This window comes from Fringilla coelebs (genome assembly GCF_963513975.1).
Source record: "Fringilla coelebs genome assembly, chromosome: 3".
Taxonomy (NCBI): domain Eukaryota; kingdom Metazoa; phylum Chordata; class Aves; order Passeriformes; family Fringillidae; genus Fringilla; species Fringilla coelebs.
In genome coordinates, this window is record NC_140030.1 from 85,176,785 (window position 1) to 85,201,278 (window position 24,494).

Here is a 24,494-nt window from a genome sequence, read left to right on the forward strand (position 1 = left end):
CTAAGTACATAATTTCTCTGAATGTTTGAGACCTGCCTTTTCTCTGAACTGAAAGACATAACATGGAAAACGACTCATTGAAAACTTCAGTCAGGCCTTCGCATTAGGCAACTTTCTGTTTTCAGACAACAGAAAGATTTTCAACAATAGAAGGAAGCATTTTCCCCAAATTATTAAATAAATACATAAAATAGACAAGATAAATATTTAAAAATCTCTTAATACACGACAAAAATATTTAGCATTCAGAAATGAGCAGTATGCGTGTTAGCATCACTACTTTCATGCTATTCATGCATGCTTTCATGCTATTCATTTGTTTATAGAAGCCCTCTCCCACCTTATATTTCTAAGTTAGCTTGTCAGCCCTTCAGCAGAAATACTTTTTTATATAGGTGTTTTCATGGTGTCGAGCAAAAAGTGAGCTTAATGAATGGGATACATAGGCAAATTCTTCACAAAATTCTCAAAAAACTTCACAACTTCTCAATGAAAGAAAAAGGGCTCAAACTGGTCAAAACATTAGCCTAACAAAATATTTGGTGAAAGCAAAATAATCACTCTCAAATTCATCAGCATATACACAGTTTGAACCTCTTACTAAGATTTACTGCATTCTTTAGATGTCACAACATTCACACTGTTTTCCGGTAACGAAACTGTTTATATTTCAGGAGAAAAACAAATCTAGCAGGAGAAAAAAAGATATCATGCATCTTTTATGCTGACAGAATTATCCTAAGAGGCAAGCAGCAGTCACTGAAATCAGAGTGATTCCAAAATAAGACTTCTCTGTACAGAAGAAGTGATATAATGCAATAAAAGTAAAATACAACACAATATTTATCTCCCTACTGTCTAATGAAGTCAGATTTTTTCCTGTTTTGCTAGACTCATTCATTCTCTGATTTAACCTGAAAATACTAATTTATTATTGACTCAACTCCTAAGGATTATGTGCAGTTCTACAATTATATGTCTAGAAGATATGAATTATTAAAACAATTAAAGTTGCAGTAGACACTTTATGGTGAACACAATGATTATATTAAAAGCAAAATTGCTGAAGCATTTGTTATGTTCAGGTTATTATGCCAATAACTTATCTTTGCATTTTCTGGTATGTTCATCTGAAACATAATTTAAATTCATAGCCAATTATGTCTGTTTCTGATTCAGGAAAGATATTATGACGCAATAATAACAGTGGCTACTATGTCAGACTATTTTGCTCACTCTCATGTAATTATGGATTTATAACTTAGAGCTCTCTAAATTATAATGATGGAGGATAGATATTAAAAAGCAAGTTATCCTCTTTTATGGTGTAACACTTGCACTACGATAACAAGTTCTGGTCTGTACACTGTCTTATGCCATCTCACCTGACAAAATGACAGCAGCAGGCAGCCTTCCACTGCTTCCAGGCAGCCTGCCTGCCATCCACTCCTTCCTAAAAGAAGACTTCTAGGATCCAAGAAAAAGAAATCTGATAGCATGTAAACTGGTATAATTTTTAATTAATGTAGAATTCAATGCTATGTGACCCAAAACCAGCAGAGAAAGCTAGGGCATTACTAGGACATTGCATTCACATATTCCTCTGCTGTGGCTGTCAAGAAGAACAGCCTAATCCAGATTCCAACACAAACTGAAAAAAACACAATACAAAACAACAATGATCCACATGTCCAATTTCAGCTCTTCTTAGTTAGGTCTCCAGTGATATCAAACCTCATGTTCAACAATATTTTACTAGTGACATTATTTCAAATATGATATTCAAACAAGCAGCTAAAGACATACCTGTTCAGAAAAAGTACCTTTCAACATTAAATCAGACACAGGCAGAGAGCCATGGTTGCTCAGCATGGAGAAGAGAAGGATCCAGGGAGATCTCATTGTGTCCTTCCGTTATGTAAAGGGCTTATAAAAAGGAGGGAGAGGGACTTTTTATATGGACAGGCAGTGACAGAATAAAGGGCAATGGTTTTAAACTGAAAGACAGTGTGTTTAGAATACATGTTAGGAACAGATTCTTTACTCAGAGGGTGGTGAGGCACTGGAATAGGTTGTCCAGAGAGGTTGTGGATGCCCCATCCCTGGAAGTGTTCAAGGCCAGCTTGGATGGGACCCTGAGCAACCTGGTCTAGTGAGTGGCATTCCTGGTCATGGCAGGGGGTTTGAAACTAGATGATTCTTAAGGACGCTGACATAACCCAAGCAATTCTATGACTCTGTGGAATAAACTCTCTACAACTTAGTATTATCATCTGATAATATTATATAATGGTGCCCAAAAGCCTACATGGAAATCAAATCTGGGTCTTAGGCTTTTTTAATACTTGAGTCTGTACTGCCATTAAAGGCTTCTGTTTAGAGTTTTAGAAATACACATGGTGGGGAAAAGGCAGAGTGTTCAGGAAAGTAAGTAATACCATATATGTCAAACCTTTGAAAATGTTTTTATGTTCACTCAGTTTCTTCTGAAAAGACCATGCACATTCAATGGAGGATGGACTTAAAAAGAGATAAATTACAGCTCTACCTGCAGAACATTAACCACTGTAGGAGTCACTACTCATTTACCTTCAAAGTCAGCCTGCTGAGGGACAGATTTGGACCAAGAATTGTTTTACTGCTGTGATGAGATCAAGATAAATTTCCTGTTATCACAGATTATTAGATCAAGCTCAGCAGTGAAATAGTATTACTGCCTTTCTCCTGCTTCAAGAAGTGTCTGGATAGGATAGACAAGAAATCTGGTTAAACATATGTAGATATAGTCCTAGATCATATGGGAAAAAATGGTAAGAACATTATTCTATCACAGAATGGTAAAGATCTGTTTCTGGGCAAGCAGATGTAAAGCTACACAATTAATCAATTGCAAAATAAATGAACAGTTCTAAATATTTTTTTTAAAAATCAAATTATTAAATAGACGTTCCAACAACTATTTTCTTAAACTAAGTATTTTTTTCCTATACTTCCTTTTGATTTCCTAATTTAATTTTCAGGATAAGGAAATGAGATAGGAAAATGGAAAACACATTAGAGACACTAGAAATATGATGTAATATTGCAATAAATCAGGCTGCTAGCAGGTTTGAGAGTATAGAATTAATTAAAAAAAAGCTAAATTGTTCAAACAGTTAACATACCATATAGCCTTCATGCTCTAAATTGAAATCTTCATAAACAATGTAAAGGATTCAAAGGGTTTAAATTTTGAAGAATAGCTTTAATACTAGATGAAATCTTCTACCTGGGAGTTTGACCCTGGCTCAGGCCCAAGCCCTTTGACAATCTTTAGTGAATTCTTAAAGCCTATAGACAAAATAATATATATATATATATATATATATATATATATATATATATACACACACACATACACACACACACACCTACAGCTCAGATGGATTTTGAAATGGATAGATAATTTCATAATGATGAACATAATTTTCAGGCTTTCAGTAGGTGAAAAGTGAGGCTCTGTGCTTAAGTGAGAATGATGACTCATCCAAACTTAGCAAAGGACCACAAAATAGTTTGGATTGCAAGGGACCTCAATGATGATCAAGTTCCAACCCCCCCCCCAGCCAAGAGCAGAGACATCTTCCACTAGAGCACGCTGCTCAGGGCCCCATCCAACCTGACCTTGCCAGTACAGAGTGCAGGCAATAAGGTTCTACAATCCAGTCAATTTGAGCTGTCATGCTACTTTACATTCAAAGAAAACTCATATGAACATGCCCACACAATGTTTGTAAAAAGGGAATGCATTGATCAATACTAAGAATTTTCTCATGCTTATGAGGTTTTTTTTAAAAGATTGAAGAAGTGCCACTGTGTAAAAGATGTAATTATACTAGCAATTTGTTGATAAAAGATAGCTATTATTTGCTGGCATATTTTTGAGGTAATGAAAAGCTTTGTGTTATAACGACATGATTATATTTAGTTTATACTATTGTGACACCAAATCCAATAAATTTTTCCTATAAAATGAGAAGAAGGATAGTGAATATAAACAGTAGAAGGCAAAGGGAATTAGTAGCTGAGCAACTGAAACAAGTGTGAAAATTGACTAGTTCAGTACAATGCAATTTTAGAGGATAACTGGCAACTGCACATGGTTTAAGAACTCCATTCCCACTAGTACTCTAGCAAAATCTAAGTTTCTACTCGCCAGCAGCCATGTCTGAGTTTCACATTGAAAACTCTTTTCTTTCAGCCAGCTGCCCCCACCAAATGCATAAAAAGCATACAGAAATGTAAATTGTGAATATGTATTACGTGATAATTTAGGATGAGGTATGTTCTTTAGTTACAAAAACATAAGCACTTCAAGAACCTGCTGACACCAAAAAATCTTTTTATTTGAACAATTCAACTAGAAAATGAAGAAAACATGAAACCATGCAAGAAGAATCTATCTACAGTTATTGGAATTCTTTTTATGTGGGTTTTGAAATTAAAAACTTGCAAGAATATTGTTACCTATTTTTATAAATAAACAGCTCAAATGATGTAAGGAAAGAAAATTGCAATGCTGCACACTTACCCCTTTTCATAATAATCACTATAAAAGCTTCCCTACCTATGCAATCCATGCTAGCTGGTCAATATTATTTCAATTGTTTGAGTTCCTTCTACAATGATTTAAACACTTAAATGCTGTAGTATCACTTATACAGATAAACTGAAATGGATCTTCAAGGGGAAAATATTATTTCTTTATGTTTCTTAATGAATTATGCTCAAAACCCCATTTTTTTTTCTGTTAATTTACTGAAAGAATCAAGGGCCTGCAACTGCATTTTTACTATGGTTCCATAGGGCTGCTCAACAGAGTATTTACAAAGTTTGTAAAAGTCATCAGCCCCTTAGAGGGCTTTAAATTTAAAACCCTGCATTTTTAGATATAGAATTAGCACAGTATGACTAGTATGAAAATAAAGCTTCTGTGTTTTGGTTCACATTTGAAGGGCATACTGTAAATCATATTGGAATGATCCAATAACTGTTCACTTAATTAATTACACTAACCTGTTGCTCTGGAAAGAAAAGGTAGTTTGGGAATGGAAGAGCTGAAAACTTTTGCCTCTTTCAGACTAGAACATCTAGATGGACTCTGAGTTTCTTCCAAGCTCATAGAAGGAGACTGCTCCAAGACTGCAGAACCAGCAGAGGTGGCATTAAGCTGGGAAAGAGTATCTTGTGCTTTCTTTTTTTCTTTTTTCAGCATAGTTACCAGAATATCTGCAAAATATATTAAGGATTTTTTTTTAAAGCAACAATCATCATTGTTTCTCCATAAGCCTTTTTTTTCCAAAGTATGAAAGCATATGTGTGAATGTGAAAATAAAGTTGGACATATTATTTGCAATTATTTTCATCCACCTCAGTTTTTCCAAACAGCACAATAACAAAGTCACACATTGACCACAATGGCTGATCCCATTCAATCAACTCCTGATAAAAGCATTTACAGACAAACAGGATCTTATTGCCATTGTGGTAGGCCCTATTTATTTTTTAAATTATGTAACTTGTAAACAAAAGAAATAAACCTCTTAATTTACAGGTAGTCTTGTAAGTATATCCTATCTGTAAGCTTTTCACAAAAGGTTCACTAAAATTGAGAAAAATCTTTAGGAAATTTCTTGCAATAACACTGCGAATTTACTGGAAGTATATTAGATATAAATACATTTTGCCTAACAGCTTATAGAGGATATATAATGAAAATCCTGCATGCATTCAATTAGCAACACTGAAGTCCCTATGATATAATTTTTTTATATGCTACTCTTAATCCTAATTAATCTTCTTAATGAACAGCAGAAATTCTAAGCAGTCTTTGGGGAATATTATTAACTAGGCCAGGTAATAATAATAAAACATTTTCCAATTCAGTTTTTATGATAGCTTCTAGCTACTGTAGGCAAGAGGGAACTCATAGTTTATTCAACAGCTTCCATACTTCCCACCACTTCATCACATTAGACATGTTATTAATGTTCTAGTGATGATGCACTGTCGCTTAGCCACTGCAGAGTCCCTAAGTCAGTCTTGTCCACAAAGTCTTCGTATATTCTTTCTGTTTAACTCTTACATGGATTTGCACAAGTTTCCTCCTTTTACTTCTGTGAGCAAAGCTGTATAAATCTGTTGAGCACAAGTGTGTTTGATAGAGATCTTTTGCTTTTTTCTCATACTAATGAAGTAATTCATTTCAGGAGAAATGTTTCTGGGAATTCAGATATTTAAATTTACATTAAAAAGAAATAGAAGAATTTTTTGGAAGAAATGAGTTAGTGTTTTAGCTAAATTTATTTGAAGCTACACCTTGCAAAAACAATCTTATCATCTGTGAAAGAACAAAAATGGGGAAGGTTTCCTGCCACTTCAGTTCAGACAGGTAACATGCTACACCCCAATGAAAAATGCTATTCTCATTTGACATATAAAACTGAGCTGAAATTGTTGAGCACAAAGAATGCAACTGACTTTGCTCTTTACTATTAACTGTGAGAAAACCCCTGTTACCTTTACATTCAACAACTCCATATTTTAATTTCTCTGCTGTATTACAAACTTTCCCCATGAGTAGCCACAAAGCTGGGGCTGCAGTGGCTGTGGTTTGCCCACAGGTCTGCCAGCCTGCTAAAAATACCTCCCACCCACTGGACTGCAGTGCAGCTACTCATGTTTCCTGCAAGGCAGTGAAATGGACAAAGCATGTCTGAGCAGTTTAGCACTTTTATGTGCAAAAAAGATTTAAATTTAAATGCAAAAAGTACAAGGCTTATATTTGTTCTAAGGGCAAGTTGCCCAGTAGTCCCCAAAGCAACACTTCATTTGGCTAAAAATAACACATACAGGAAATTCTATTCTTTGTAAGGTAAAAGATTGGTCTTTATATAGCATCAGTTTCCCCCTCTAAAAAGTAGTTTAATTTGTTTGAGGAGAGTGTTTTAGGTGTGGTCTGATCCACAATACTTGGTTATTGGTTGGACCATTCTAAAGCTAAGTGGTGCTTGGATCCAGGATTTCGATTTTGGTAAAAATGGAAAGAGAAGCAGGTGCAAAGCACAAGTCCTATCACATAAAAGCTGGGAATTGAGTATTTCCTTTAACACAGTACAGACTCTCTCACACAAAGAAAAATGGTTGTAACATCATCTCAAACCCAAATAATACTCTTTTTCCCCACAAAGGATACTGATTTCATTGTCTCTTTGTTGCAGAAGTCCTTTCAGTTTTTCCAGTTCTTCATAACTGTTTTTTTCTTCAGAGATGTCTTGTGAGAGCAGTTTTTTACCTGAAGTCATTGGATGATTTATAATTTGCTATAAGGAGAAACAAAAGAAAGCACACCCCTTTAACTTTTCCTCCAGCTCTGTATTCTATTCTGAGAGAGCCTAGCTGTAGTAAGAAAGGTAAAACCTTTCTATACTCTTGACAGAAAAAAAATCATGCCACAGTTGACTGTCAAATTATATCCATTGTATCAAGTATGAAATAAATTGTGTTTGTTAATCTTCATTAGCAAGGGTGCAACTTACTTTACTCTTTCTACACAAACTCCAGTGTTCTCTAGTATCACAGAACTTTCAGTATTAAAAATATAATTAAAACTAATTTTTTAAGGACAATAAATTAAAATCAGGAATGTGTACACTATTGGAAAAACTATATCCTAAAAAACAGAAAAGTATTATTTTCTATAATTCCACAATTTTCAAGCGTATCTTGTTTTCTCAATGATTCAGAAGGTCTTACAACACCATGAGAATTAGTGTAACAGATAAAGGGATAGAGTGTTTTTAACCTATAACATATTTTATAACCTATAAGATGTTTATGACCTATTTTTACCTCTGTCAACACAGTTTGTCCAAAATAAAGACTCAGTCATGCTGGAAATACAGATGAGAATATCTATCTATATAAAAACTACTTGTCTTGATTCCAGTAACTTCCAGTGCTCTCTTAAAATTTACGGCATTTACTGCATCCTTACTTATGTTTCTACAAAATGCCGCTGAATTTTCCCAGCTAAATTTAAGTTTTCTATGAATCCTCCACACTATTTTAAGTTCAATTGCTTTACCCTTTCCCAGTACCTCTCAACTACATTGAATTTCTTTTAACACTTTTCAACCATGAATATCTCCAAGTTATTTTCAGAGTACCAGCACTTTCATCTCCATTAAAAAAAAATACCTTCATATGAAGGAAGCAATACTTGATCTTCCGCATGTCAGCACCAACATCCAGAGAGCTATCAGGATCATTATCTTTGAGAAATGTTTCAATTAACTCATCCAACCTGGAAATTACATTTTTTAAGAGAAAAAAAAAATCACAGACAACTCTGCAAAGTGGCATGTCAAATACAATACAAAATGTACCAAGCTGCCTGATATTAATAGGCTATTTTTCTTCAAGGTCCATGCATTTGAAATGTACTTTTGTTCTGATTAATGAAACCTGGATTTAATACTGAAGATTCTACAACTGCTTATCTGAACATACTGGCACATGCTAAGGAATAGCTCTAGAACTAAAAGCATCTTGGAAGCAATCTTTTCTTTTTCTCATTTATTTTGTAACCTTTTGCTTTTCTACTCTCTCATAATTGAAAAGACTTAAAACCTACTCTCTCAGAAGACTAGAATTTAAGAGATTTTGGGCATAGGACTTGTTACTACATATGGCTATTTGTGCAAAAGAAAAATCTAATTTTTCTATTACAATAGTCAGCAGATAGCATAGCTTTCATGCATAAATTACCTGCTCCAATCACCAAGTAATGCAAAATATTTTAGTGCAGATATTTATACACTTCTCAAAGACCTATTGCTCTTCTGAGGAGTGAAATGTAATTAACATTTTATTCTCTTGCAATGTGTTCTTTACAAAAAAAATGACCAAATCTTCCTTAGGAAGAAACTGTTCAGTAATTTGGTCATCATAAGACAACCTGGCACAGAGAAGCACCCTCTTTATTTTTCAAAACCAAAGAAAAATTATCAGACCAGAAACCTATACAGGCGTAATATATCATGTTTTAGGCCAGATGTTGCATCTCTACAGACAGAGTCAGACTTCCTCTTATAAGCTGTGACCATCTCTCCAGGTCGCGTATTTCAGGATGCAATACAGTTTATTCTCAAGACAAAGGCAAGAGGATTTCTAAGCCCAAATTAGACTTTTAACCCACTTACTGAGGTATATTTCTGGGAAACTGCAAGTGCACATTCAAACTCCATCAACTGGGTTCAGATTTATGGCTTCCTGATTCCTGACAAATGCTCTTTGCTATTTAATAGGCAAATGGCAGGCAACAATGACAGGCATATGCCCTGCAAAGCATAATTTTATAATTTTAAATGTTTATTTAGGTTATCATCCTCAGAAGATGAACTTAAGTTCTGATCCTGAGCCAAGGAATCTAAGGCAGCTGCATCACGTGCCCCAGAAGGACAAGAGTTCATCTCTGTGCCTAGTATTTCTTTTGGACTAGTTTTGTTCAGCTCTCCACTAAATATGCAAGCCTTCTGAATGTCACTTTGTAGTCATTTTAGTTACAGGACTGGAAATCTTGTTGCCATTTTATTGGCATCACTTCGCTGTAACAACATAGAAAAATTGTAGGCATTATAATATCACAACATCCAAAGCTGTCCCTAGAGTATGTTTTGTGGTATTTCCCTGCTTCTGAAGACTTCTCTCACTGAAATTCTTCACATTACAGTAATAGGAAATCCCTGCTGGAGAATGAAATAACATGCATGATCTGAAAAAAAACCCCAGGACTGGAATGAAAATTGGAAAATGTAACAGAAACTTTTGGTATTTATCTCCTCTAGAGATAGCAAAGTGGCAACACTCAGAACAGAAGAAAAATGAAACAACGATTAGTTTCAGACAAACTTCACTTTCCCATTTTCATGATTTCACTTGAATAGCAAGAGACATATAACTTGTGTATGCCACTCATCAAATGTCCAAAATTCACAACTTCTGAATTTATAGGACACTCCCTGAAGTCAATGTGAGCTGTACATGTGGAGAGTTTGAAGGAGAGGATATTTAAAGAGAAATATTAGCTACAGAAATATTATTGACATTAACTTGCTTCTCAACTGAAGAGATAACAAAATTTACTCAGTAAAATAACCCAAAATTTTACTTATTGCTACATGATTTTTCACAGCATTAAGAGTACAACAGAACAGAAGCCAATAGTACAAAGTTACTCATACTCTCGGCAGACACACTAAGCACAAAGAGCAGGAGAATTAATCCCTCATCCATGGAGGCAGGCATTTGTGTAAGCACTGGGAAAAGAGAGGCATTTATACTTTTAATGAGAATATGATTGTGATTACACAGACACAGAACAAGTATTTTTCACGATCTTAAGCTCCTTATTGGCTTCAGTAAGTAAGAGGAAACAAGTAAAAAGTGTTTTTTGATAATTAGATTGCCTAGACTGACTATATGAAGTCATCTACGAAAATGGGCCTTTATCTTGAACTAGAAATTATGAAGGAGATGTTTTAACCTTTCAAAGATTATCTGGTTGCTAGGGATTTACCCAAACTCAGATTGCAACAGATTTATTATTATGGGAATCAATCAAAAAAATTGCCCTAACTTGCAATTACAATTACTATAATGTGAAAATATATCAAGAGAAAGATAAAGAATATATAATTCCTGAAACATAATGCTCTATTTCTTGAAATTATTATTCCAGTCGAGAGTCAAGGTTCATTTGTCAAGTGTAACAAACTAGACAAGCTGTAGTTACAGATATAAACTGTTATTTCCTCTCTCATGTTACCTTTTCTGAATTCTTGAAAAATCACAACAGTATAATTCATTTTTTGATTTCCAAGTAGTACATAAAAGCCAAAAGAGACATGAGCACCAAAAGATTGAGTCAAATCTAAAATAGTACAGTGTAAATCTGAAGTTATAAACCAATTCAGTCTCTTTCCCAGTTGTAGGAACCCCTAGATTGTCACTATATTTTTAGATAAATTTTCAATATTTCATTGTTAAGAATGAGAACAAGAAAAGGAAAAGACCATCCATGTCTAAATACTATAAAGAAAACCAAAATAAAAATAAATAAATAAGGAAAAGAAAACCAGCCTTGCAAATCTCCATGAATTCTTGCAAAGAAATCACTGCCTCTCTCACTCTTTTAGGTTTCCATGTAAAAAACACCAGAACTCTTTCTAAAATAAACACAGAGTTGGGCAACACACTGGACATTCTGGGACTTCTTCCAGAAAACTGAAGCACTACAAAGGTACAAAATAAACAATGTGATACAGAGGCAACTTGAAGATTCTCTTCTCAATGAGTAGATCTCAGTAAACTGAACCATCTTTCATTTAAGTCATTTGGCAGCTCAAAGACTGTCAAAACAACATATGCATTTATAAAGTTCAGATCTTTAGTTTTAAAAATTAAAAAAAGACAATGCTACTTCATTTCCAGAAACATTCACAAGATTAATCAAAGAGACCGTAAAGAATCACAGGGCAAGGGAAAAAAATACAAATGAGAATAAGCATAAAAAAGGAATTCTGACTGAACAGTTACTTTTCCCTAAGACATATTAGACAAGGTATATCTCTTTGGTAGGTGTCATAGAAACAAATGACAATAGAATTTACAAGATTAATATCCTTTTACTCCTCATATTCCTGACAAAATCAGTTTACTATTTTTCTCTAAATATTCCATAAAATTAAATATATAGGATATATGAAAACTAGAGCACAGAATTATATAAAATAGGGCTGTAAAAGATTTATGAAATTCATTTAGGGCACCTACAGTTACAAGTCTAGAACACTTTTTATGGTCAAAATCAAGCACAGGCTGCAGTCATCCTCCAATAGAGAGACACTGAGAAAAACCATTTTGAAAATAAAGGAGAGCCAAAATAGCTTTCGTTTTTCATTCTATTACTTTCAAGAGATGTATAATACCATTCTCCTTAGCAATAATAGCATCTTCTGGAATAGTCACCTATGTTCGATCTTTAGCTTTCTACAAGGAGAATGCACATTGAACTGTTGTTCTCAAACCAAAGACTTTTGCAAGAAAATGTCATCAAGAATTGAACCAGAACAGATTAAACACCCCAGCACTGAACAAAGTAGAGTCCAGCTGTTCAAGAGTAGCAAGAAACTCATAGAGAACAAGAAGTCCTGAGAACTTTCTAGCAAATCTTCCTTTACAGGTGTACTCAGAGGCATGGGTAAGTGGCAGAATAAAGGTAATATGAAATCATGAAGTAAAATAAAAATTTTCTTTTTCTAAAGGACCATTTTTAAACTCAGTCATAGTAGAATAACAAAAAGGCATAGGAAATAAAGTATTTTTAGTCATCTATTGTGGCTCAGTCCTGAGACCATAAACCTTGTCAGTCAGTCTGTCCTATTTTCTGTAAGAGTTGTGAACTAGAGTTTCTTTCAAAAAGACCTGAGCAATTAATCCTTTTATTAACTTATGCTTTTATGCTGAGGATAATGGTCAATATTTTCACGTCCTCTCAAAACAGAAATTATAAAATAAAGCTGCCCAAAGAAGAATGTTTTGATAATGAAATTGCTAAAGGAAAGAGCATACTGGACACAGAATATATACTATGTTTGAAAATTTTTAAAGTATGTGATTGAGCTTTTCTTCTCCCCAAAATAACCCAGGCTGAACCTTAATTTCCCCATTACACAAATTGCCAAAAGTCAATGGGAAAATAATTTAGAAAAATCGTATACATAGGTTCTACAAAATTATTGAGAATGCCAAGGTAACTCATAAACTAAAGGAAAGGAAAAAATGTTTAAATGCTTTGGTTCAAGCATATAATGAAAACCAGCTGGAATCAAGAAGAAAAAAAATCAACTAACAAACATACCAAAACCACTTTCCATGACATTGAATATATGTGAACACTCCTGCTACAGTATGATATGTTTTCCTTTCTTGACTGTTTTTGGAGACTAGCACTACAGCAGTCCTGGACCTCCCTGTTATATGAAAGATGGACTACAGAAGAAATAAATTCCTGTTTTGACATTCTATTTCTCTGTTATAACTTACAAAATGAGCTTTGCAGGGTATCAGTTGGTAGCAAAAAAAAAAAAAAAAAAAAAGAAATCCTTCCTTGAACTAAAATTAAAATTCAAGATAATCAAGCCAAAAACCTAGTAATGAAATGACACCAAAAACCTTGTAACAAATACCTATCACTCACTGGAGCAGAAAACCAGATAGAGATGCTCTCTGTACTATCATCTGAAGATCAACACCAGGAATTTTGTATCACACTGGAGAGACCCTTGTAGAAAAATTCTTTGACCTATGAATTCACACTGCTCTGCTTTTAAAATCAGCTTGATAGGAAAAAGCTATGATGGAAGCTGTTAAATTAACTGAAATTCAATGGAAATCTAATTATGGAGCTAGGTACAAACACTGAATTGAAAATTACTGAATTGCTTGCTTGTCACATTTAACTGCTTCAGAGGAAATATGCTATATGTGTGTATATATATGTGTATTTGGTACTCTTCTAACATAAGATGGTCAATTTAATTTATTTAAATTTGAAGGAATTTTCTTATGCTGGTTACTTGTATCAGAAAAGGCTCCATTAATCTGAAATAGAAGTACCTAGCCACAAGATACTTGCACTGAAAGCATTAAACTAGTATTAAAAAAATCCCCGAACATAAAAGTAAATTTAGAAATCCTAAAAACTCAATTTTTGTGTATAAACAAATATTAAACTAATAATCTTTCATTTGTTGTAGTTAATAACATTAGGAAGCCAGATGCTGCGTTCTTCATTAGTTTTAGCTTAGTAAGGCTCTCAAAAACGTTTTCATGCAGAATTTGTGCTAATCAAAACTGGAACGTGGATGATCACTGTTAAGTTTACATGACAGGAAAATAAGTATCATATGAAGATGTCTCTTATAACTTATGGGCACCCAAAGTGACTCCTTTTTTTCACTTTTCTCTTGTATGTTGTAAGGTAAACTACAAGCAGTAAATGTGGTTTGATGTTATTAAAGTAAATGAAGCATCCAAGGTAATTTCTAATAGATTTCTGTTCTTTTAGTACTGCAATGTTCCACCCTGAGAACAGCAGGCCTAACTTACATTAATAACAGCAAGGGTATGCTGAAGACTATTGCCAGAACCCTGCTGTATCAGAAAAAAAAGTTTTCCCAACAGAAATTTCTCAAAAGGATGAAGAATGTGGAAGTATGAAACAAAAACCCATTTTCTGTGAAAAACAGCAGTAAACAAAGAATGGGTCTTTACTTCCCAGTGCTCACCAGAAAAAAAACCAAAACCAAGCAACAAAACCCCAAATAGGAGCAAAAGCTTACACACGTGCACAAAAGCTTTTAAGTCAATGTCAAGGGAACAGTATTAAGTGATTTACAAGATTAATTTAAAACTAATTTGGATAGTGGTCCTTTACATATTAACATAGTACAGAAAGAAAAGTATTACAGTACTGATCCAGGCAGGTTTGAATCATGATACCAGAATGTGAAACCACAAGCGTGTCAAGCACAAGTCCTTGTGCTGATGCTTGGGAGAAAACTCACAGTAGAACAGTCATAAACAGCTGGGATGGAAACGTTAAACTAACAGTGCTCTTTCATTAGTGACTGTAAATCAGGCCCAAGTTCTTGGTGGAGCCTTTCCCTCTTTATATCTTTTTGTTTGCAAATAATGTAAACACACACTGTACTGCAGCTCAGAGACAGCTTTTACATTATCAACTTTATTTCTCTTCTGTTACTTTCCACCCTTCAGAAATTCTTCTTTAATGAAGACTGCTTACTGATTAGACTACACATAAATCACAAAACCTTTCTACCCACATTACTTCAGATTCCATGCAATTTTTCTGATAGCACAACTTCAGAATGATTAACTGAGCACTGCACCACAATGCTTTTACCCATTCATTAAATAACATGCACCTATATTTTTTCTAAAAATCTGCTTCTGAATCAGTCACTTGTTTGGATGAACCAGGATGCAAATTACACAGCTGAAATGCATCAGAAAAACACTCCCAGCCAACTGAGTAAGTTTTTAAAGTTTGGAGTTCTCAATAGCTTGCAGGATGCACAGTCTCAAAAAACAGATTTGGAAGGACTTGTTTTGACCTTGCTTTATGTGCCATGATTCATTCCTGAGAGAACTTGCCTTTTCACCCCTGATCACTGACACTGTATGTTATGTATCAAAATTAAGTCCACTTAAATAACAATTAATTTTGTGTGTCAGTTGTGAACTCTGTCACAAGCAAAAATCTGAGTTTATGAAAGCTAGGCTGCTAACAAAGCAGCTAATGGAGAACTTGTAGTAATTAGAGAGTTCGTTTTAATTAAACAAGCTTGTTTACCTTGACTTTGCAATAATTTTCCTATTGGTAATGTAATTGGTATTAATTTGTTTTAAAATATATTCATTCCAAAAATTATCATTAATTTTAATAATGATGTCTATATTGTTTAAATTGGAATGCCACATCTCTACAAGTTTTATTAATTCATTGATCTAAAAAATGCATGACAGTGGAAGCAGAACGATTATTGCATTTAAGAACAGCTAACTTGAAGCTAAGTTAGCTTCAAGTGTGCATCAACATAGGAAGACCATGGAGATTCAAAGTAGTGGATTTTATGAATAATGCTATGGAAGATAAGAGAAAAAAGGAAAGGTATTTCCAGGCATTGTTGTGAATGAAATTATAGAAGGTAAAAGCACACAGAATACATCCAGCGTGCCCTGAGAAGAGCTGTTATACATTACTCACTGGTAGTACATATGACAGCATAACTGACATTTATAGAGGACAATGCTACATGCTGTGTCCAAAAATAACTGCTTGACCCTACATTTAAGAAAACTGTGCTAACTCCTGGGTGAAATAATAATCATTTCAGGAAACTAAATCATGGAAGCAGTTACATAAGCATTTGTACAATCCCTACAGTAGATATTTCATAGAATAGTTTTTTTATCATAGCCCTGGTATAGGGCTGCATTGATTTGGTTCAGTCTTAGACCAGGGTAGCAAGTAAGAGCAGTAAGCCGTTGAGTGTCTTACATTTCTACAGTCTGGAAGATTTATACAGTTTTGAAAAATATCTATATAGTGCTCTAACAGCTACATATTACAGGAGACTCTTCTGAATTAGACGGCTACCATGTGGCAAACAGATGTAAGATGAGTTTCTACACAGTTGAAAAGCATTCATTTCAATGATGAAATGCACACAGTTCTAAATCTTTGTATCAGTAAGAAAAGGGGTGATTTGGACTGGACAATAAAAAGACCAAGACTGGTTTATGAGAGAAAAAGGTGCCTACTGCCTGTAATTCTACACATGCAATTTTTTTTTCAGAGAAGAAACATGTCAAGTAGCTTGCTGAGTAGATGATTTCCTTCTTCAACAGCACTTTATAAAAACAATCCAAAAGCACATACAGAAAGGAATGCTACTCACTGCCAGCTAATACTTGTGGCCATAACAGTAGTTATGTTCTAATCACTGGAGTATATCTAAAAGTAGCAAGAGAAAACCAACCTTTAGTTTATCAAAATTAAAAAAAAATCTAAATATCTACAAAGGAGGAAGAACTTGAAAAAAAATGAGATTAAACAGGACAAGCATAACAGCAATTCAAAGAAGCCAAAAGTAATAATCGGGATGAACACCATGAATCCTACCATATAGAAGACAGAAGTAGTTTAAAAAAACTCTGTAAAATATCACTGGTTATTACTTATAAGCTCAAAAGAAAAAGACTATCAAAAAGTATTCAAAATTCCAAAAGATACAAACAGATATTTAGTGGTACCTTCGGAAGAACACACCTGACCAAATATTCAATGAATTTCAGTGAGATTCAAAAAGCTTCTATGATCACATTTGGTCATATATATTTGAAAATTGGCTCCAAGATTCTTTGCAACATATAAATAATCAACAGAAGCTATGTTATGTTTTCTCCATACACCTCACTAATATGTGTTTATTTCACTATTACTGTTGAAACCATATAACCAGTCATTAGATGACCATTATAATTTTAAACACTGAAAAACAGGATCAGTACACAGTAGATCATCTACTTCCCTCTCACCCCCATGCTGAAACAAACTTGCTATCCTTTGAAAACGACTTTACAGTTTATTATCTCTGAATAGTTTCAATGTAAAAGGTGATCAGTTCAAATAAGATTATTTTCCCCTACTTTGAGGGGCCTTAGAACAAAAAGCAGGATCACAAAAATTATTTAAAAGTTAAGCAGGTAGCTTAGCTGCAAGCATTAGGAATCTGACCTTTCTGTGGTGTTGCTACAGATTTCATAACCTGTAGGAGAAAAAATGTCCTCTAAGAAAATACATTGATTTAATAGCATTCTAAATCCGGCATCTAAGCAAGCAGTCAACATGAGACATCTTAAGACTACTTTATAGCTAAGGTAGCTTGTTTTCTCTTGAATATTGCCTACACAGTTCATGTCGGTCAATCTGCTAACTTCTACACAGATCTATGGTTTGCAAAACTGTGCTGACAAAAGGCAAGGTGATATGCCTTTATTTATTCCACCTTGCAAATGAAATTGAACACTGACATCAGCAAATAAGAACATTTGCTCTGCTTTGTAAAAGAAGCCATTTGTTCAACAGCTTAACTGAGTAACTGTTAAAGGTTAGTGCAATATTGTAAATACCATGATAGCATACAGATGTCACTATGTTGAAACAGAACAAATGTAAGACAGAAGTAATGAGATCTCCAGGACTTGAGTTAGATGAACAATATATGACTGTTGAAGTAAAAAATAGAAGTGTCTGTAAAAACATATGTATCTGAAAGAAATAAGGTAAAGTTATTAATAAATTAAAGTGCTAAGCCAGTACTTCCAGTCCTGTTCTTAGAGATTTCCAGCTGGCAAAATCTCTGGAAGCGTGGGTGCTCTGGAACATAGGATGTTGATTTGAAATCCTGACTTTTTGGGCACATACTGAAAATTGCTAGTGAGCTCATTTATATTATTAAAAAAAAAAAAATCACAAATTATTCAAACAAAAAGGACTTACCCTTTTACTTTTGGCATGCAATTCACCCAAAAAAATCATTTGAAGGCAATTTAATTCTACTCTAAAGCATAATGCTGAAACCTGAAAGAGTACAATTTCCTTGTATTTGGGATGTATGATGTTATTTTCTACTTTTTAAAAATAGTTCAGAGAGCTCCTTTTCTAGTTTTTTTTGCCCTTAAATATGAAACTAATTCTTCAGCTCAAAGAAATATTTAGATCAGCCTTTTACTGCTGAGGAAATAGAAGGCAAGATCCAAAGCAAGCAATTCAGATTTTGGAAGCATTTTATGAAGTACATTCTGAACCACTTATGTAGTCTAGCGGAATTTTTTAAGCTTTGCTTTTTAGATAAACAAAATGAGAGCAGAAGAATTAATTTATGTTTTTAACATTTATGAGAACAAACTAATAAAATAAAAAATATGACACAATAATGCAAGTGCTCACCATTTAACACAGAATTTTGAATTCCAGATAGCTGTAGCTGTAGTCACACAACTGATAAGGTGCATCATACTATAATTTACCATTCCCAAGAAAAGTCAAGAGCATTTGTGTTCCATTTTGTTTTAAACTTAGTAATGTTAACAAGACTTTGTAGCAATTCTGAGGAAAGCCTATTTGACAGATTTTTTCCTTCCATTAAATAAAAAAAAAAAAAATCCCTGAAGAATTTTGATTTTTGAGGAAAAAACCAATAAAGAATGAAAATCAGCTTATTCATATGCTGCCTGCAAATATTTAGAAATTTCAACTGCATTGAGTAGCCCATCAATTTCCTTTGGAATGCTCTGACAGTAAACAAGTAGAATGAAGCTCATTATTACGAGAAATGTTCGGCATTTCTTGACTTAGTAAATCAAGAAACATACAAAATACAATTTTCACATATTATTAACACTTATGTCCTGGGCAATCACTAACACATAGTTCCTGCAACATATGCGAAGAGCAAAAAAACCTATGCAATACCATAAGCATTGTGTTAGACTAAAAAGAATTGGATCTATACACGTACCACTGGACTTGGTTTCATTTTGGCATCTGTCTTCTGAAAAGTACCTGAGATAAAGCACTGTGTGGGACAAAACCAATAAATGTGTACTCAGTGCATGGAGTTTCTCACTAACATGTTTTGTACCTTTGATCACCTGTGCTCAGCATCAAAGAATTAAAAAGAAATAACGGATCAGAATACTTTCAGCAGATCAGTTTTGCAGTGACCTGTGTTAAAATACGTATGATGAATAAAAAAGAAAATTAAAACATTTTTTATAAGACTACCCTTTGTAACAGTTTTCCTTACTAGTCAATTATTTGCAATAAAATTAACCACATTTAGACTTCAAACTCTAAGAATTTGGAAAAGAACTATATAAACTTGAATTGTTTACATATATATATACATACACACACGATGAGATATAGTTTATTTAGGTTTAAACAGAAGATATCCTAACTCAGCAGAAATGTCTAAGTAGGGTTTGAAATCCATAATGACCTTAATTAGACTTTCCTCTCTGACATTTAAGAAAAGCATCAATAATAAAACCAATAATAATAAAATAATCCCCTACAATACTAGTGCTTTAAGAATCATTCTTGGGTGGCCCCTTGAAATAAAGCACAACAGAGTATGTTTCATTATCACCTATACCATGTCTATTTTCTTCTTCTCCCTGTCATAACAAACTGATCTGTATGGCTCCTGATAAATAATATTATTTAGGTTTCATTATACATGCAAACCCAGATGCAAATCCCAACAGAGACATTTTCCAGTAATAGTCAATCACGATTTTATCAGCCATCATCCAGGTCCATACGTCTGTTTGGACTAGTCAATTGTATATTTGTTCTTTAATGTGTACAAACTCTCCAGATAATGAGTAGCTCCAAGCTCAGATGGCCAGTCCCAATAAACAGAACTGTCATGGAGATTTGCTCTTATGTGTTGATAGACTCTAACTGGAGACAGAACTCTTAGATGCTATCTGCTGATTGTCATAAATGCTCAGAACATTTATGGACCTCAAGCTCAGACATGTAAATCAGCCTGGTCACAAATGTTATTGCCATATGAAAGCAAGTTCAAAAAGTATAAATGTTCAAAACCACAAAAAGATACTTTCACTGAAGTAGCGGCTTTTTATACTATCATTTCACTGTATTTTCATTTGTGTGTTTGAGCTGCATCAGTTGTTTATCTGTGAGCACTCTGTTTGCCTGAACACAGACAAATGCAAAACTCATAAACCCTAACATTTGATATTTTCCTTCCCTTGAATTGTTCTAGAAAAGCTTGACTTAGCTTTCAACATTCCATTCAACTGCAGCCCAAAGTACGAACAAGCCAGTCTGACTCTTGTATGTGACAGTTATTCTCTAACACTCTTTGCCTCTCTCTTTGAAAAAACTCTATATATCCAATTTTTTTTTTTTACTTTAAAATATATTAAGAAAACAATCCCTGAAAAATGCTATTATATGGCATTGATGGCTGATGAGGTTAATTGTTTGAGGCCCTTCTTGTTTAGTATTGATCCTCAGGAAAATTACTATACCCCAGTCAGCAGTACTTAAGTGCTGTATTATATTTTAATTCCACAGCATTGTTCCAAGAAAGAACTTAATTTTGAAACAATGAATACATTTGCTACATGAGCCTGAATAAATATAAATAAATTATAAATTCAGAAACCTTAAAATTTTGCATTGACCTAGTGTAGCCGAGGTTCTTGAAAGTTATTTCTCATTGTATGTTTTAATAAAGGCAGAAACTCATAAAAGTCTCCAGCCTGCTTCTTTCTGGAGTAATGGGATGCAAAATTCCTTATTATTAGCTCAGAAGAAACCTTTTCTGATAGTGTAATACACTATATATTGTACCACATGGATAAAAAGGAAAAATACAAAACGAATACACTTCTTAGTCACATTTTTGGAATCAGACCTCCCAGATGTATGCTATAATGTAATTGTATGCAGGTGGTACATTCCTAGTTTTCCTTTGCATAATCATAATGAAAAATTTAATCAACCCTTAATCCATTACTATTTATAAATTATTCCTATTTTATAAGACTGTCATTTCCATGTCAAAAAGATAAAAATCTTAGGAAATAAGATTTGTTTTACTGTGGTCTTAGAAAACCCAAATGATTTCCAAAACCTCAGTTTCTCTATACAAAGTAAGCAGCAAACAAGACCACAGTTAAAAATTAATGCGACAGATTTTTACAATAATGAAAGCTATGGAAGCACTTATTTAAGCCAACATATAGATTATTTAAGTATGTCTAAGAAAGTCAGTCATCTTTTGAAGATTAAAAAGGTTTATTTTTACCCTTCTGCCAGGGTAAAGAGAAACTAACTAACAATAAGGGCATTTAATTCTGCATATAATGAAAAAGAAACTTAAAAAACTTCTTAAAAAAGAAACTAAATGAGGGCATTTAATTCTGCACGTAATGAAAAAGAAAGGTACTTTCTATGGCTAGTCTTGGTCACATCTAGTGCTACTCTGCAATGTTATTTGTGCATTTGACACTTGTGGTTGAGCAGATGATAAATATATATTAACTCCATAGGAACTACAGGGACATTTCTAGTTAGGAGAATATACTGATAACTGCTGATATAAATGATCAATAATGACAACAATCTACATGAGAAATTCAAAGTTCAAGGTAACAACTTGTCCTCATGTCTCCAGACACTCCTCTGTGTCAGGGGAAATTGTGAGCATTGATAGTTGTCTTCTGGAGCAGTCCCTTGAGAAATTAAAGACTAAATATTCCCACAGCTTCAATTTGGTTACTGCTAACATACTAATCAAACAAAATTCAGCAGTTACTTCTTTCTTTATAGAGTTGAGGTACAGTAATTAAATAGGTCCATATTACAGAATCAATTTTTCAAACCTAGAAACGCAATTCAGTTATTGCGAACCTTTAGACCTGAGTAAACACATCATATTTAGAAAGCTTCTATATGCTGTACTGATCTGTTGCCAAAAGCTACAGAATGATACAATATTTACATGAATTAATAGTATATTTCAACAGCATGTTCAGTTAAAAAAAGAATATTTGGCTTTCAAGACACTGACTAATTGTAGATCTGAAATGTGAGATTTCTTTTAGTTTATATCAAACTAGTGCTGCAGCAGGATACATATTAGCACAAAAATATTTTTTGAATCTATACAGATTGCATACCCAGTTTTGAGAGAAACTTTTTTATCCTGCCCTATTATACAACACTTCTTTTTGCCTGGCATTTGACAGGCATTCCCATCCTTTGCGTTTACTTTACTTCACTTCCTCAATGCTGAGGCTGCAAAAACACAGCCAGCAGCCTCATAGAGCTTTTCATGGAAATCTGCCATTCTAAACTGGCACCTAACTCTACTTCATTATTCACAAAGAAGTTTAAAACTTTGAGATGAATTTAAATATTTATGCCAATAAAGAAACTGATGAAAAGTGTAATAATAAAAGAAGAAAATGAAAACAATGTAAGACATTACTGAAGTAGCTCTTCTTGGGAAAGCGCTGATGTTCTGTGCTTGCCAGTCACCAGTGCCAACTCATCCTTCAAATCCTGGATCTCCTTTTTCAGCTGGATAATCATCTACAAACAGGAAGACATAAACCAAGCATCACCTACAAATTAATAGCTAGTTTATGACTTTTTCAGTAGAAGGTTGAGTTTAGGTAAATATACTTCAGCTTTCTCTTTTTTAGGACAAGATGTCTTTTCTAAAAACTGTCAAAATGCCTTAAATATACCAAGCACATTTTTTTTGTCTTTTTCCATTTATAAACCCAAGAAAAGTCTTCCAAATTCAGTAAATTCTTGTTTTAGAAGACTTGGCTGTACAGAAAGAGTTCAAAAGATATTTTGCAAAAGAGAAATATTATTTGACATAGGAATAAAAAGAGTTTTTCTGACTCATTAGTTTTGCCTCTTAATAATGAAAACACATTTAAAAACTGACACCTTTGTTAGACTAAGGGCAACTACACAGCAAAAGTGATTTTTTTTTTGCTTTCCCTTATAGAAACAAATTTCAAAGCAATATCAAAATTTTAATCTTACCTTTTTTTTCTTTTTCATGTGAAATTTTGCTATTATTAGAATTATTGCATGCTATACTCGTAGGATGCATCAATTGCTAGCAACAAGCTGATGGCATAAGGCAACATAATGAAATTAATTTGAATTAATGAACAGTAATGTGATAATATTACATGGAAAACTTGACTAGATTTTTAAATTCTAGGAAGTTGTCAGAATCTGTAACTTGGGAATAAAGGTCTGTATAAAACCAAGTTTAACTAGTCAAACTCTCAAAGCCAAATTCTACAAAGCAGAGCAATATGCAAATACCTGAGTCTAAGACACGAATGAGTATATTCTTGGACACTTCATGGTTGATCATTTAATGAAGCCTGCCTTTATATGACTCAAATGCATCAGTAGGCCAGTGATATTTTTAGATGGATTTGCATACACTGATTCCATGTGCAAAATAAGTTTACAAGATGAGAATGTCTTTAAGGAAAATTAATAATTTTTGATTGCATGCTCTTTCCAGTAATGAGATTGTTGGAATTGACGACACACATTTTCGCTGGATGTTATAACTCCTTCAAACGTTTCTATTTCTTTTAATGATTAAATTGAATCATAACTTCCTAAGTTTTTACTTTGAAAACCAAATTATTTTAAACATGCATATGATTCCTACTTTTAACTCTAAACCTATAGCTTATAGGGTTTTTAAACAATAAATTAATGTTTTATTTACAATAAAGAATGAAAGTCTACCACAATATTTTATTTAATAGTCTAGTAAAATTATGACTGTTAATTAGAGAAGTTTCAAGAATACTAGAGAATGTTGCAGGCCAAACATTTTACCCTAATTTTATATTGCCCCATTTTGGTGCCACACTCTGATGTCGTTTTGCCTCTCCTGAGTCAAGAAAATTCAATTTGGGGTGGGAGTGGAAAATGGTAGACAGCTGAATCACAGTAACATCTCTGTTCAATGTTCAAATTTGTTAGGATTATTAACTTCAATCTGGCAACAACAGACATCCCAATTTGATGATATGGATAGAAGATTCATTTTCAAGCATTAAAACAAACAAAAATCTACAGAAGCAAAATAACTTCATTTCTATTTTTACATGAATGCCAGAAGATATCAGGTTTAATTCAAGACTTCGATTTTCAGTTCAAATGATGTCCTTTAGCCATGAGTGAGAGAGGGTCAAAGATGAGTCACTTA

General features: G+C 33.6%; 1 protein-coding gene across 1 annotated transcript in view; it reads right to left on the bottom strand.

Moving 5' to 3' along the window:
- KIF6 (kinesin family member 6) overlaps positions 1–24,494 on the bottom strand; it is a gene marked incomplete at both ends in the record, with an annotated part of 150,300 nt that overhangs the window by 80,431 nt on the left and 45,375 nt on the right. Inside the window, 4 exons of the mRNA XM_084203576.1 lie at positions 5,056–5,268; positions 7,235–7,361; positions 8,239–8,344; positions 22,725–22,828. Coding sequence (XP_084059702.1) covers positions 5,056–5,268; positions 7,235–7,361; positions 8,239–8,344; positions 22,725–22,828 — 550 coding nt within the window. The remainder of the gene's footprint in view (positions 1–5,055; positions 5,269–7,234; positions 7,362–8,238; positions 8,345–22,724; positions 22,829–24,494) is intronic.